Here is a 16192-nt window from a genome sequence, read left to right as displayed (position 1 = left end):
TCAATTATGTCTTAATTATAACGTTATTATTTATCGGCTCGTTTAGCACACTGTAAATTCTTGAAACCAGACACGCATACACTACTTACCAAGTATGCTGGCTTTAAACCAAATGGAAGCTTCAGAATCTGAAAAATAAATTGTAGATATGATGTCTACAATCCAAACAGCTATGTTTTACAGTCATGCCAACATTTTGATAGGGCTACATGTGGCTCAGTCCAAACAAACCTAAGACTCTTTAGTCTATTTGACATCACCCAAATCCAACCTTTCTTTTTAGGCATCTTTTGATTTAAGGCGCCTGCTACGGTCAGCCGGCTAATGCATAGCTGTGAGCTATATATCGTCCACCTCCACAGTAGTCAGATGGGTGTCATTACAACCGTTCATCATGCTCCCAAATCCCACACACGTGCCTTCCCTCGCAACGCCAGCAACACTCATGATCTTAAAGCAACGCCGCACAACATCGATGACTCTCACAACATCGACTCACCGGTGTGCGCCTCACAATACCGCCTCTCAACATCCACGACCCTTGCAACATCGGCGAACGGTAGGCCTCGCAGCACCATCTTGTCGGTGGCGCCTTGCAAAATCGGCAGGCCTCACGACACCGATGCACAACAACAATGAGCCTTGCAGCATCGGCTTTGCAACACTAGTGGTCCTTGACGACACCCTCACAACACGCGCAGTGCTGCAATATGGGGTTGCCAACGGCACGATAAAGACCCCTTTCACATCATCGCCCCTATATATCTTCGCAGCTCCCATCGTTTGCCGGAGTCTGTGCTCGCAGTAGATGCTCCTAGCTCATCGCAGCTTGCTCGTAGCTGTCGATGACTCGGTGGTGTTGCAAAGCAGCATCAGGGATACCCCTGCAGCAACATCGGCTCGCAGCATCGGTGACTACGGGAGATGAGGGAGTTGTTCCAGCAAGGCGGGATTCAAGAGAGATGGTACGGGGCCAGCAGAGGATGTCGTGCAATAGTGTCTCGACCAGTGGCCACGCAACGGCAACACGGCCCCTTCCGCATAAGCCAACTGTGGAGTTTTGTAGGTGCTTCGTGTGAGTGTTGGAGAAGGTGCATACGCTGGAGAGGGTGAGAAATGAGAGCACAACAAATGCTATAATTAATGGGAGGCACATGGTCGATCTATCGAGGACCAAGCAATTACCGATATGGCTACATTCCCCGGGGCCTGACTATGGGCGCTCCACCCCATGACACCGCTACAATACCGCACACTGGCCATCCGGGCACCGGCACACGCCGACGGCTCCCCCTGCGTGCTTGTGCTACTATGTTGGCATATGTTACATTGTATGTCTACCCCTCATCATTATATAAGAGGCCTAGGATACAAGTGTCATATTAGGACACGACTCCATATCCTGTATAAACACAATACAACTCAGAGTCCAACTGTAACCTACCTTATGCAATAATTATTGATACAACTAACATACTTCACCTTGGCGAATATTCTTCACCACTTTGGATTCATCTATGCGTCGAACCCCCATGTAAATTGGGCTTGAGTTTATACTACGAGCAGCGCTATTACTCCCAGACTTCATGTGACTCCACCTGCAATTGTAGTTCCTTCTCGTCTTCTTCACAGTCAACACTCGAGCAAAATTAAGTTCTTCATTACTGTAGTTGTACTACCAACTTCCGGAGTATACGTTCAACGCCATCACACATCGATCACTGATCTGCGTGAAAATGAATAACTCACATATTGAATGCCACAGATAAGAGTTACCTGAACTCAACATCATCACTCTTTCTTGACCGTCTATCTAAACCTTGAAGGAATTTCACCGTCGTCTTGTGTCATCCTAAATCAAATTCGCAGTTGTCTCATCCTTTTTTCGGATAGTTTCTGACATGTCCCACAGCACACTGCCTCCTTATGTACTTGTCATATGCACTTCGCCATGTGCAATGAACACCATATAATATACGACCATGTACTCTCTCAGCTTTTGACAATTTCAGGATTTCCACTACCTTCTCAGATTCTCCATGGTCATCTCATGTGCATCTTCCGGCATCGGTAGACCCAGTCATCAACTTGAATCTCGTACTTGCCAACACTGCTTCAACACCCTCTGTACACTTTGTCTGACCACCAATTCCTTGGTCTATCGTTGTGTGCCGTGCTTACAGCATGCCTCGCCGCTGTCACCGTTGAGCCTCTGTGGTCCTGGTCGAGTCTCCCAACTTTGCGAACCCACACCACTCAACCCCCACTGCAGAGAACCATCGATCATCACCGACCGATAAAAAGCAGGTTGAAATTTGTCATTCGAAAGAAAGTTGACATGCTTAACAACTAAAGTTGTCATCCTCGCGCCAGTAAACTTACCCATACAAACGTTTCTTATTTTTTCAGTTGGATCATCACCGTTCTTCTTCCTTGTCAGAGTTGTGCCCACTCCCATGTGCCAGTAGCGATAATGGTCGGCCATGGCTATCCCTGCAGTGTAGCTAGCCGAGTCAAGGCTTGTGCGCAGGTGGACTGCTTTCCCCGGCGGATAAATACCGGCCACGGCCATCGTCGTGGCCGTTGTCGTCGCGGCTCTGAGCCGATCGATACTCGTTGTAGCGCCTTTGCGCGCTCCTCTGGCAACGGGGTGCTGCTGGCCTCCTGTCATCTTTGGCGATCGGCGTGGCGGCCTCGGTTGGCGCCCCCGCCGCTGCGCTCTCAGCCGGACCACACCACCCTCCATCGGGGTCTCCAGTGCCCACTGGACTGGCCAACGTATCAATCGCGGCCTCGACCTGACTGATACTCCCTCCGTTCCGATTTACTCGTCATGGTTTTAGTTTAAATTTTTGAACTAAAACCACGACGAGTAAATCGGAAGGTTGGCAGCACCTGATCCCCGTTTCGTTTGGTGGCACCTTGGCTGCTTCGATTGGACGGACCTCCTCCGCATCGTTTGGTGTCACTGGAAACTTTGAACTGAAATGTCTTTCATGTCAGGCCAGTCACAAGGGAAGGCTGCAACCTACCCAATCTCACCCAAGCACAATGGTTCCTTGTTTTCTTGGTTCGCTTGGAGCAAATGCTGCAAGCAAAATGCTTGCTCCGCGATGACTAAACTGAAAGAGATGAAACCAATCTATTACAGACTGCAAAAGTTTAGCCTGACCAACCAGACTGAACGTGTTTCATTATACCACGAACATGTGTATTAGAAGAATCATTATTATGCACGAAGTTACTAAATAAAGCTTTTGCCTTCCTGACCACTACAACAAACCGAATTTGCACTTGGGAGATCGAAGGACTATGCCCTCTAGTTGCTCCCATTGATCAGTACTCCCTCCGTCCCATAATATAAGAGCGTTTTTGACACTACAATAGTGTAAAAAAAAATGCTCATATATTATGGGGCGGAGGGAGTAGTTGCCAATCACCTTTTTTTTACTTGTTCTAATAATAGTCAACCCCAACATCAGTCCGACGGCAGAATCTACAGCATCCGGCAAAACCTCCGTAGTCCATACCACTGCACAGCTACGTTGGGTAGCAGAACCATCTACTTAGGTCTATTACATGCAAAAATAGCCTGGAGACGCAGCTCCTATCTTACAGCATCCATGGCCAGTGAAAGAAAAAACACCACAAACACACATCAGAGTCAGCAAAACTGCCACACCAGTGTGCAGCTACCACGAAACCAAACTACAGTCTTACATTTTCAGACACCTTCAACTCTGAGGATCATCAGGCCCAAGCCCTGACGTTGGTGAAAGAGTTTGTTGACCGCCAGATTGAGGAACTTTTCCGGTGCTGCAACAAAGCATCTGGGGGACGGTTTCTGCAAACCAGACCAATAAGACAACCAATGTGATATGAGAAAAAACAACACTAATTGGATCATGAAGCAGAATGTCATTAAAACAAACATTATTTTATACATTTCCATATACCCACAAATCATCAGTTAGCACACCTCTAAAGGAAACAGGGAAACTCGGAATCCAACCAGTAATATTGTCTACTGAATCAGGAACAACTCCTAAATTGAAAGCGCAATTGACTACACCCCAAACACGAGAAAAAATTATGGTATCAATGTTCTTATCTAAGGTACAAAGCATACATTCAGCACTACCTTTCCATCCACTTTGCAACAAGACATCCTTAGTTAAAATACTTCTACAGAACAGCATAAGAAATTTTTAACTTTCTGACTATCTTTAAAACCACAGTTTCTTAAAAAGGACAAGGCACCCTGCCTGGCCTTCAAAATCATTGTACACAGAGTATATGAAGCAGACTCTTGTTTGACAGAAACACGCATTACAGCAACACAAACTGGTAACCATAAATTTTATCTGCAATGAACATGACAGTTCTAAAAATTCCTTAAAAGGCAGGCAAGCTGTATTGTTAGATTTGAATTATAAAATTTTAATATGGCAGGACAATCTTTTGATATGGCATTATATGAATATCGATATCACTAGATCTGAAAATCATACCACAGCGAAAAGAATCACTGGGGCAGCCAGGACCTTCCTCGAGTGGGGCTACTTGAATCGGCACCAATCTCTCCCATTGGGCATCCATAAGTAGGCGTGGCAATTCTTCTGGTTCAGTCTTATAAAGACCGGCAAAAGAAGGATCTGAATCAGTTAGCCAATTGAGGAGGACCCTCTCCATAGACACTTTTGACTGGCAATGCGGAAACTTCCTCAGATCATAGTACTGACGAGCAGCTTGAAACACCCTGCATACAAGTGCGATGAATTTAGGACTTCAACCAACTTTTGAACAAGACATAAATATGTTGCCTTACATTCCTGCCGTCACATCAGTGACAATGCACATCCTGCTGCCACGTATTTCATGGTACATTAGCCATTCAGGATTACGGTTTAGTGCAGTGAACACATCAATGCGTAGTTCCTGGCAAAAAGTACTTTCAGAAAATCTATAATATACATCTATAATCTATAATGAACAAAACGAAGGAAAGCAGAGAATATCAACCTCATTAGCCTTAACCGTCCTGTAGTGTCCAGACTGCTCTCTATGAGCAACTTGCATAAAATATCCAGACAGCATTGCCAGCTTAATGTTATTGTTGTAGAACCGGCTGTCCACAACCGGGCTAGACAGTTTTAAGTTTAACCTTCTCATCGTACCAGCAAGCTGCTCTCTAATACTATGCGCTGACTTCATGACTTCAAATTTTACAAAGTTTTCTTCACACCACTGAGGATCTTGATCTAACATTGTCCAAAAGATTGTTAGAGAAAAAGAAAGGTTTAAATGAATAAAAACAGAGTTACAAGCTTACTATTGCGTATGTATTCATTGTACACATTTAGAAGTGTAAGGTGATCGCCATCCATATGACATAATTTCTTCCTCGCGTTATCAGCGGCTTTCACTGCCTCCATAGGCCGGAGAAAGCAACTTGGTACTGCAAAAAAATATATTTGCAGATGAAGTTTGCAACTCAGCAGGATGATACTATTTACTTTCTCAGAGCAACACAGCATATGGAAAATATCTTTACCAACCTAAACTTTTTGATCATTTTAATTAGTATTTCAAGAAATCATGTACATGTCACTTGCTGACAGCCCACAGTAGACACAGAGACAGACAGCCTAAACTCCAGCCATGCACAGCGATTCTAGCAAGTCGAACACTTGCTTTGATGGATATCAACATACAGGGATGATAGCAGGAACTCAGCTGTGGAGGTAGATTTGGCACTACGCGACACTCGAGGTTCAGCCACATATACATATATTTTCTTTTGATGCAACTAATTATTCCATTTCTGTCTAATAATCTTTTTGGTTAATTATTTATTGTTTGTCATCAGGAACAGTTTCCGGTTCTGATGACGAAAGCTTGTCTAGAATTGAAACTTCATCTAGCACTAACTACGGTATACCTCGGAGTAATATGGCCAACTAATAGCTCATGTTTCTATGGGACTCTGCTAATCTTTATTTTGCAATTTCAGGTTACATGGAACGAAATTTGCAAAATATTTACAATGCTTTGGGTGAATGGTATGTCTCCTCCTCACCTTATATTGTAATTCTATTGTTGAATACTTGGAATGGTTTTACTGAATAGGAAGCTACAAATGTGGACAAAGAATTTATCAGATGCAAAACGGAGATGCCATAGCAATAGATCGAATGCCTTGAGCTGCTGTCTCTTTTATGTCAGACACTGGGTTTTAACATTGCAAGTGTTCATTGGCAACATACAACCATGGCATTTCACACACAAATATAGACTATACAAGAAAAATAATCTGAGATGCAATACATTAAAATGAACTTGGTGATCTGAGATAGTTGACATACCTGAAAGCATGGCTGATATTGAGATGATCTCATTAGAGCAATTGAATGTTACACTAGCCAGAAGCGTCCTTGTCATCTGCACGTCTAGGGGAAACTCACACATAATCTCGCCATCAGATGAGAGGTTATCATTCTTATCGAGTGCTCCCAAGAATCTTAAACCTTTCAAGGCCACTTCAAGAGATTCTGTTGTGGGAGCAATAGCATCTATAAACCCCTTCTTTAAGCTGGAAATGTGCAGCTTCTTCAACATGAGAACTGTATTTCCCAAGTTTCGTCTGGAACTTTAAGGGTACACCTGCTGCGACAGTTCCTGAAACCACTCCTCAGTGTACAACCTGTAGCACCTCCCAGGTTGTTTTCTTCCAGCAAGACCTGCTCTCTGACTGGCACATGCCTTTGGAATTGGTGCTAGAATGTGTTTTTCTGCCCACATATCTCCATCACAAATCTTCTGATAAGAAAACCCAGAATCTATGACATAAACTATACCATCTAGTGTTAATGAAGCCTCAGCGATTCCTGTAGACACAAAGATCGTCCTACCAGGAGGCGCTTCCACATTCCATATGATAGGAGGAGGTTGAAAAAGCCTCTGCTGCATTTCTAAGGATATTGTAGAGTAAATTGGGACAATATCAACTGCACCAACAAGATCGCGCGAGGCATTGAGCTTCTGTCTAATTTTCCAGCATGCATATTCAACTTCAGCTTGTGCACAGAGAAATATCAGAATAGCTCCTGCAGGTTCATTGCTATGTATCTGGAGAGATATGTCAATAGCAGCTTTTACATAACTCCCAACCTCTTTTGGAGCGTAATGGATAGTAACTGGATAGATGGGACCAGGCAACTTCATGATGATGGCACTGGGGAAGTAGCATTGAAAAGTTGCTTCTTCATCGATAGCACTCATAAGAACAAGCTTCATCTTAGGTCGCTCCTCCAGAGCTTTCTTCAGAACAGTGCAAAGAACATCCGTTGAAAGTCTGAACTTGTGAACCTCACCCAGAACAATCACACTGTATTTCGTCAAAAGCGGGTCCATCAACGCCTCTCTAAAAAGTACATCATCGGTGAGAAACCTGACATGAAAAAAAATTGGTCAACATAGCACAGACTAGATCATGCCATCAGACAAAGATGTGTACAAAACAAGCACAAAAAAGAGAAGTCCAAATTAACCGCCGCCACCCCCCCCCCCCCCAATAGTTGTCTCAAGTTTAAGTTGCAACCCTAAACTTAACGCTGCCAAGGCACTACTAGCAAATCATGATTCTTCTTCTTCTGATGAGGCATATCCTAACTTAGCAGAGGTATCAACAGTTCAAGCCTTCGGTGTAGGCTGGTAAAACTCCACTTATTAGGGTGATCTCAAGTTCACAGATGCTCCTGACAAACTAGAAGCTAATTCTGGTGATGAAGATGAGTCTTTGGATGACGATAGTGATTGTCAGCTTGTTGACAGAGTCCAAACCCCACAGATTTGGTAGAAAGTCAGAAAAAACACAATTATGGTGGAAGTTCAGTGGCAATTCAAGCAAGCAATAATCAATTATGGTCTAGATAAAAGGAGAGAATCAAATTTTGGAAGGACAAGGGTGATAGAGCACACTGCAGTTTGCCTTTGTGAACTTGGGCTTGCTTGTTAAAGAAAACAAGCAGATTTGAGAGCTGGCAGATAACTTCTTACGATAATGAGCACACATGTCCCAAGAGAAGAGATAGTAAGTCTGTGACTTCAACAAGAATTGCAAACAGGTTTGAGAAATTGATAATAGGAAACCCACAGTGGAGCCTGAAACACAGGCAGCAGATAGTTCAGGAGGAAATTTTTGCAAATGTGCACACATCAAAGATCAAGAGGGCTAAGGCTATAGTTATTTTTAGAATGATGGATGCTTAGTTAGGTGAATATGGCAAAGTTTTTTACTACCAACTTACTTACTTAGAAGCAACCCAGGCAGCACAGTAATAGTGAAGCTTCGCCCAGACTTTAACAAGCCAACTTTTTACAGATTCTATGTCTGTTTTGATGCTTGTAGGAGAGGTTTTCTTGCTGGATATAGGAAAGTAATTGGGCTTGATGGGTGCTTTTTCAAAGGAAGAGAAAGAGAGCTTTTGTGTGCAGTTGGTAGAGATGCCAACAATCATCTTTTCCCCATTGCATGGGCAGCAGTAGATAAAGAGACCGATGATTCTTGGGATTGGTTTTGTTCCATCTTATTCAATGACCTGAAGATTGGAGATCAAGAAGGATGGGTAATAATATCTAATCATCTTCTATGCTGGTTGCCTCTTACGTGATAACTAACATTTATCTCTATTTTGTGTCTTAAGGAATTATTAATGCTGTGCAAAACTGGATTCTAAGGGTTGAGCACAGAAAGTGTGCTCGATATATTTATGCCAATTGCAGAGAAGTGTTTAAGGAAAAGAGTTGGAAGAAACTTTTCTAGGTATATGTCAAAGCCCCACCTCCAACGCCGTTCAACCAAGCAAGGGCATTTCTAGCACAAGCTACACCAGATGGAGCTAGAACAATCATGGCCAAGGACCCGCATCACAGGAGCAGGGCCTGGTTCAAGTTAGGTTCTAACTGTGACTCCATAGATAATAATATATGCGATTCATTCGACGCGATAGTTCAAGCTATGTATCTACCCATAATTAGCATGCTAGAAGCTATCAGATGCAAGGTTATGGTTAGGATACAAGAGATGAAAACTCAGTTGGATAAGTGGAGCGTGAACATCAATGTACTTTTCTACTCCATCGACACAACCAAGGGCTGCATCATCTACATATCAAGCAGTTGCACCATCCATGGTCAGCTCTAAATATTGTCGTGTACTTTTCTTTTCTGTGGTTTTACCTTCTCACATTAACCAATGTTTATACTTGTAGCCTTCACAGCATAGCACCACAACTGGTAGGAAGAGAAAAGTGTTAGTACACAAACAGAACCGTCAACTTCTAAAAGGCCTACTGTTAATGTGCATGGCTTGGTTCAAGGGTCTCAAGCAAGCTCAGGTGTTACTGTCAACGTGTCATCTGAACATGCTATGGCTGAAGCAACAAATCAAGCTACTAAGAAGAAACCAAAACAGAAGGGCAACTGGCTGGGCAAACTTTTGGGCCTTTAGTGTTATGCATTTATCTATTTGTGGATGATCTAGTACTGTTAACTTTTGATATGTCAAACTGTTGGGTTATGTCGGACAAATGATGCTTTCGTGTCATAATATGCCAAACTTGTGAACTTGGATGCCGTGAAACAACTTGTGATGCATTTATTTATTTTGGATTCGCTCGAGCTTTCATTTACTTGCGAGATTTGGATGATTGCAAATATCTCTATGCCTTGCCCTTGTTATACTTCAATGGATAACAAGTATTCTGGCAAATTTTCAGCATATTTGGATGCATGGTTTGTGAACAAACAGTTTTTTCGTTTCTGTCCAGATTTTGATAAATTTATCCTCTTCTTTCTACTTCAAGGCTTCAACCATCTGCAACAAAATTGGCTGCTGTTTTCCAGCCGTGGGCTGGACCTCTTGTCCAACCATGCTGTGTTGCCTCTCCAGCTGTGAGCAGACTTGTGAGCAGCGGGGTAGAGCATGTGGTCGCTGGGCTGAGATTGGGCAAGTGCTAGCCAGGGAAGGGCCACATGCAGCTGGAATGAGGACGAACGCGGGGGGCAGCGAACCGTACACGAAAATGCTGATGGCGGAGCATGCATGCGATTCAGGTAGGGATATGGAGAGACGAACCAGAGAGTTGTGTCAATTAAGCCAACGTGTGACAGGGCAGGATCAGTGACGTGTCTGATGTGACATGGCGTTAGTTTGGACCAAACCAGATTAAAAAACAAGTAAACGAGATTAGAGGGGTGATTTAAACGGTTTAGCAAGTTTAAGGTTGTGTTTTAGACCAAATTAGAGTTTAGGGTTGAAGCTTAAACTTAGGGAGAAATATAGGAGGTAATTTGGACTTCTCTCAACAAAAGAATAGAATAAAAAAATAACTATACGCATATCAATTATAGATAAAAGTTGATGCAAAAAACTCACTTTAGAGCTGTTATGTTACTGGTAGAAGCTTCAAATCGAGTCTTATAGCCAACTTCATGCCCAATGCTTACGTCCATTTCCTCCGCGACTCTTTGAGCGATTGACATGGCCCCAATTCTGGATGGCAGGGCGTAGGCAATTACAGTGTTGTTGCCAAATCCTAAAGCCTCAAACAGAAAGTGTGGGATCTGTTCCACATCAAATGGAAATCAACACCCATCTAGGTGTTATTAATACATCCTAAATTACACAGAGCAAACTGCATAAAGAAATCAAACAATATAGCATACACAAATTTATTATTAAGGGAAGTAATGGATGGCATAGTCGATGAGGACTTCAAGGTTCATGTCAAGGAAGTTAAAAAAAAGAAAGAGGTTTCAGATCAAACAATTAGATACATGCATTAAATCGCCAAAATATCTCTAGATTGCAGATTAAATCTAGTCTACTGCACATACCAAAATGCAGGAGTTGTGCAGAAGGCATGCAACTTCATAAAGGTTCCAAGGAACTTCACGAACTAGACTGGCTATGCTAATTGAATTCATGTGACCGTGACAAACAATCGTGTGCCTTTGATTCAATTACAATCGCTCAAGCAAATGATCAACAACCAATAATCAGACAACTGAAGACGGCATACTGCTAACTAACATGAATCGAGTACTATTTATAAAAGAGTAAAATTTATGTGCGGTATCCTCAAGAATTCGTCACTATGTAGGAACTTCGGTGATCATACCTGGGTAGTACTGCCGCTCCCGGCATCTCCAGCAAGGATAATGATCTGGTTGTCCAGTAGGGTGCGTATGAATTCATCTTTTTGCTGCCACACGGGAAGGGTATGGCGCCTGTCAAATAGCTCATAATATCTCTTGGAGTATGGCCGATTGTTCCATGGATTGTTGATTGAGTCCGCCTTGCGTTTCCGCCCCTTCACCATGGCGAGGGCGAGCGGATCCTGAGAGCTGCGGAAGGGGGAGCAGTGAGGAACAAGGCGGAGAGGCCTAACCCTAGCTAAGGGGCTGTTCGAGAGCGCTCCCTAACCGTGAACTCCTCAACTGCCAGCTTCTTCCGAGAGAAGGAGCAGGAGGTCAGCGAGATCACGGAAGCTGGCAGCGGAGGGAGACTGGCGGAGCAGGGTCGGGGAGGCCGGCGGCGGTGGCGACTCGAGCAGCTCGGGGGACGAAGCAGAGGATGGGGAAGTCGCGGACGGAGGCGCCGGAGGCGGAGGGCAACGGGAAGGGCGGTGGCGGCAGGTGACCCCGCGGCGGCGGCTGTTCCCGGCGGCTAGGTCATCCTGTGCGGGAGGAGGTGGAGGGGAATGGATGGTCGGGGAAATCGGAGGCCGAGGATGGGGAGGCCGGCGGCGGTGGGCGACTCGAGCAGCTCGGGAGACGGAGCAGGAAGATGGGGAGGTCGCGGAGGGGGCGCCGGCGGCGGAGGGCGATGGGAAGGGCTGGGACGGCGGTTGTTCCTGGCGGCTAGATCATGCTGTGCGGGAGGAGGTAGAGGGAATGGACTTTTTTTTTAGAAATAGAGGGAAATGGACGAGGAGCTCGAGATCGATCCCCATTCGTGACGGGCCGGCCAGTTCGCTCGTGGCTGTTTCCACCAGGCCATAACTCGAGCCGGGCCGGGCTTCAGACCTAGATTTCAGGTCCAAGCCCTGCCCATCATCACTGGAAAAGCCTGTCAGGCCTTGGGCCGGGCCTATTTCCTAAAGCGGCACATATCACTATGGGGCATATGCGTAGCCGAACCTGAACCGAACCGATTAACCGAATTTTCAGTTATTTCGGTCTTCGGCACGGGTTTTATTTCCAGTCAGAACTGACCATTGAAGGAAATATGCCCTAGAGGCAATAATAAAGTTATTATTTATTTCCTCATATCATGATAAATGTTTATTATTCATGCTATAATTGTATTAACAGAAAACATGATACATGTGTGAATACATAGACAAACATATAGTCACTAGTATGTCTCTACTTGACTAGCTCATTAATCAAAGATGGTTATATTTCCTAACCATAGACATGTGTTGTCATTTGATTAATGGGATCACATCATTAGGAGAATGATGTGATTGACATGACTCATTCCGTTATCCTAGCACTTGATCGTTTAGTATGTTGCTATTGCTTTCTTCATGACTTATACATGTTCCTGTAACTATGAGATTATGCAACTCCCGTTTACCGGAGGAACACTTTGGGTGCTACCAAACGTCACAACATAACTGGGTGATTATAAAGGAGTACTACAGGTGTCTCCAAAGGTACATGTTGGGTTGGCGTATTTCGAGATTAGGTTTTGTCACTCCGATTGTCGGAGAGGTATCTCTGGGCCCTCTCGGTAATGCGCATCACTATAAGCCTTGCAAGCAATGTGACTAATGAGTTAGTTGCGGGATGATGCATTACGTAACGAGTAAAGAGACTTGCCGGTAACGAGATTGAACTAGGTATTGAGATACCGACGATCGAATCTCGGGCAATTAACATACCGATGACAAAGGGAACAACGTATGTTGTTATGCGGTTTGACCGATAAAGATCTTCATAGAATATGTAGGAGCCAATATGAGCATCCAAGTTCCGCTATTGGTTATTGACCAAGAATAGTTCTAGGTCATGTCTACATAGTTCTCGAACCCGTAGGGTCCGCACGCTTAACCTTACGATGACAGTTTTATTATGAGTTTATAAGTTTTAATGTATCAAAGTTTGTTCGGAGTCCCGGATGTGATCACGGACATGACGAGGAGTCTCGAAATGATCGAGACATAAAGATTGATATATTGGAAGCCTATGTTTGGACATCGGAATGGTTCCAGGTGAAATCGGGATTTTACCGGAACACCGGGGGGTTACCGGAACCCTCCCGGGGGTTAATGGGCCTTAGTGGGCCATGAGGGAGAAGAGGAGGGCCGGCCAGGGCAGGCCGCGCGCCCCTCCCCCTAGTCTGAATAGGACAAGGAAGGGGGGCGGCGCCCCCTTTCCTCTTTCCCCTCCCCCTTTCCTTCTCCACCAAGGCAAGAGGGGGGAGTCCTACTCCCGGTGGGAGTAGGACTCCTCCAGGCGCACCCCTAGGGGGCCGGCCGCACCTCCCCCTCCCTCCTTTATATACGGGGGCAGGGGGGCACCCTAGAACACACAAGTTGATCTTCAAGATCGTTCCTTAGCCGTGTGCGGTGCCCCCCTCCACCATATTCCACCTCGATCATAACGTCGCGGAGTTTAGGCAAAGCCCTGCGCCGGCGGAACATCATCATCGTCACCACGCCGTCATGCTGACGGAACTCATCCCCGACACTTTGCTGGATCGGAGTCCGTGGATCGTCATCGAGCTGAATGTGTGCTGAACTCGGAGGTGCTGTACGTTCGGTGCTTGGATCGGTCGGATCGTGAAGACGTACGACTACATCAACAGCGTTGTCATAACGCTTCCGCTTACGGTCTACAAGGGTACATGGACAATACTCTCCCCTCTCATTGCTATGCATCACCATGATCTTGCGTGTGCGTAGGATTTTTTTTGAAATTACTACATTCCCCAACAACCATATAATACGCGATATATATATATACAAACTCAGGTTGTGCTCATTAAACACCCAAACCAGGCCCAGCAACTAACTAGGCCCAACAAGCCGACCGCGGGAGTGGGAGCTCACCAAACAGGCTCTTGATTCGCTTCGCTCCCAAGGCCCATTTTTTTGGCGATTCTCCCACAATCGCCCCCTCCCCAGAATCGCCACTTCATATTCTTTTTACAATCCTATCTAGTTAAGTTTAAATTAGCTACGATTGTAAAAGAAATATGAAGTGACGATTCTAGGAGAAGTTAGGAAGGGGGGCGATTCTGGAAACATTATAACCGAGCCTAATCCGAGGCTTCTCACATCCTCAACAATTTCAGCCGTTAGATCTCGTGTCAGGGTCATTTCTGGCTGTCAGATGTGCTTTGTGTTTAGGCTTCCACCATCTTTTTTTTCTGGCCCACTTGTTCTGAAGGGCTGCTACTCCAGGAGAAAAATCTGAGGATTGTGGTTGCCTGGGCCTTTTCCCTGACCCATTTAGCTAGCCTCTAGGTGAGCCCTCGTCCGCTCAATCGATAGATTTATCAGGGAATAAGTATCTAGGGAGAACCTGAGGCTTCTCAGAGCTCAGCGACTGTCGGCCATCGGATCGTTTACTTGATGCGTTTACGGCCGTCGGATCTCGCTCCTAGAAGACCTTGGTCGTTTGATTAAAAAAAGTTACTACTACAATGAATAGTTACCGTCTCGTTCCTGCCACCGCATGTGATTTCTTTGCCCCATCGAGGGCATTTTGATCATTTCACGTGCAGGTTTATAAAGGGCAGCCGCTTTGTGTTGAACCCTAGCCGTCGCTTCCTCTCTCCTCCCGCGCGTGTCCTCTCCCCTCCCCTCCCACGCGCCTCCTCTCCTCCCACCCACATCACCGCCGCCGCCACCCACCGCCTCGAACCGCCTCGTCGGCGGCCAGGTCCGCCGCAACAGAGCCCCCTCCCAACGACGACGAGCAGCAGCGGAGGGAGGACGAGGAGCGCGACAGCAGCAGCGGCGGCGGGGAGCAGCAGCAGCAGGCCAAGGCGGCGCAGCAGCAGGCCTTGGGCTTGGGCGACGTCGACGCCGCCAAGATAAGCAGCAGAAGAGGAGAGTTCATCCCCTCCTGGCCCGACACCGGCAGCCATGGGGTTGCGCCTCCTCTCTGCCTCTGGTGGGTTCATTCCCTGCCCCTCCTTCCTCCTCCTCCTCCTGCTCCTCCTCCTCTTCTTCCTCTACATCTCTTTCTAATCTCTCTCTTCTTTTGTAGCAGCAGAGGAGAGGAGCGGGGACGAGCTTGAAGCTCCTGATGTGCTTCAATTCGATTTGGAGTAGAGCAATTAATGTATTCCTACAGCTGCTGTAGAGGATAGGAGAGCACATCACACAATTCTCCACCTTTAATGAACAACGGCCGGCATCTCCGCTCCACGGCGTCGCCGACTAGCTAGGTGAGCCCCTTTGCTTGGTCAACTCTAATACATTCCTATTATAGATCTGTCCAGGATTTTATGTGTTTGGGCCTGCTGTTGATCTATGATGCACAGAACAAGTGATTTGTGGTTGAGTAGTCCATTTAGCCCTTTCGATGCTTGCTGTGTAATCCAACGTGTATCATATTGTTCAGATCCCATGAGTAGCCATTTTTTACCTATACATGTTTGCTCTGTGGTCGACCATGTATCAGACTGCCATATTACATTACCATGGATAACATGTATTAATCCATGCAAACATGTACACCATGGACACATTCTTGCTTAAGGATGGCAATTTTATCCATGGACATGGATATCCATGGATATCCGACCCGAATGGATAGGATTTGGATATGCTTTTCTATCCATGAGCAGCGCCCAAACCCGACCCAATTGCTCGTGGGTAGGGCACGGATATAATCTTGTACCCGTGGGTATATCCAAACCCGACCCGATAGTATGAGTTAATGGGCAAAAATCGGCTATCCCTACCCCACAGTTACATCTCCTAGTGCAATTTTACACTTTGTTATCCAAAACATGCAAAAGAAATTACACAATATCCGTCATAACTTTTATTAGTTGACATTCAATACCCTCTGTAACATACCCCAACGCCCTTCTCTTATTTTTATCTCCTTGTTAACTGACTCGTCATTCTCATCTGTTAGAAAAATACTAAATGATCTTATGTTG

General features: G+C 45.4%; 1 protein-coding gene across 3 annotated transcripts; it reads right to left on the bottom strand.

Annotated features, from left to right (window-relative positions):
- Window positions 1-3478: 3478 nt before the first annotated feature.
- LOC123144212 (probable pre-mRNA-splicing factor ATP-dependent RNA helicase DEAH2) lies at window positions 3479-11940 on the bottom strand. Of its 3 annotated transcripts, XM_044563290.1 has the most exons (9): window positions 11184-11940; window positions 10439-10626; window positions 9241-9294; window positions 6366-7450; window positions 5333-5458; window positions 5023-5261; window positions 4829-4938; window positions 4512-4759; window positions 3479-3844 (listed from the first exon to the last, which is right to left on the bottom strand). In XM_044563290.1, the coding sequence occupies exons 4-9, from the start codon at window positions 6616-6618 to the stop codon at window positions 3735-3737; spliced, it is 1086 nt and encodes a 361-aa protein (XP_044419225.1). In that variant the 5' UTR covers window positions 6619-7450; window positions 9241-9294; window positions 10439-10626; window positions 11184-11940; the 3' UTR covers window positions 3479-3734. The 3 variants fall into 3 exon arrangements, with proteins under 3 accessions (XP_044419225.1, XP_044419218.1, XP_044419207.1); XM_044563283.1 differs by lacking the exon at window positions 9241-9294; XM_044563272.1 differs by lacking the exons at window positions 3479-3844; window positions 4512-4759; window positions 4829-4938; ... (1 more) ...; window positions 5333-5458; window positions 9241-9294 and having other exon boundaries at window positions 6638-7450; window positions 11184-11409; window positions 11489-11940.
- Window positions 11941-16192: the final 4252 nt, after the last annotated feature.

Source organism: Triticum aestivum, chromosome 1B, assembly GCF_018294505.1.
Source record: "Triticum aestivum cultivar Chinese Spring chromosome 1B, IWGSC CS RefSeq v2.1, whole genome shotgun sequence".
Lineage (NCBI taxonomy): Eukaryota > Viridiplantae > Streptophyta > Magnoliopsida > Poales > Poaceae > Triticum > Triticum aestivum.
Note: the sequence above shows the minus strand (reverse complement) of the source record. Positions and strands in the feature narration are given on the sequence as shown.

Coding starts and splice junctions, on each gene's coding strand:
- LOC123144212 (XM_044563272.1), bottom strand. CDS start 11,384: ATGGTGAAGGGGCGGAAACGCAAGGCGGACTCAATCAACAATCCATGG. Junction 10,627..11,183: donor GGAGCGGCAGTACTACCCAG/GTATGATCACCG, acceptor GATGTGGAACAG/ATCCCACACTTTCTGTTTGA. Junction 7,451..10,438: donor AGTAACATAACAGCTCTAAA/GTGAGTTTTTTG, acceptor TTTTCATGTCAG/GTTTCTCACCGATGATGTAC.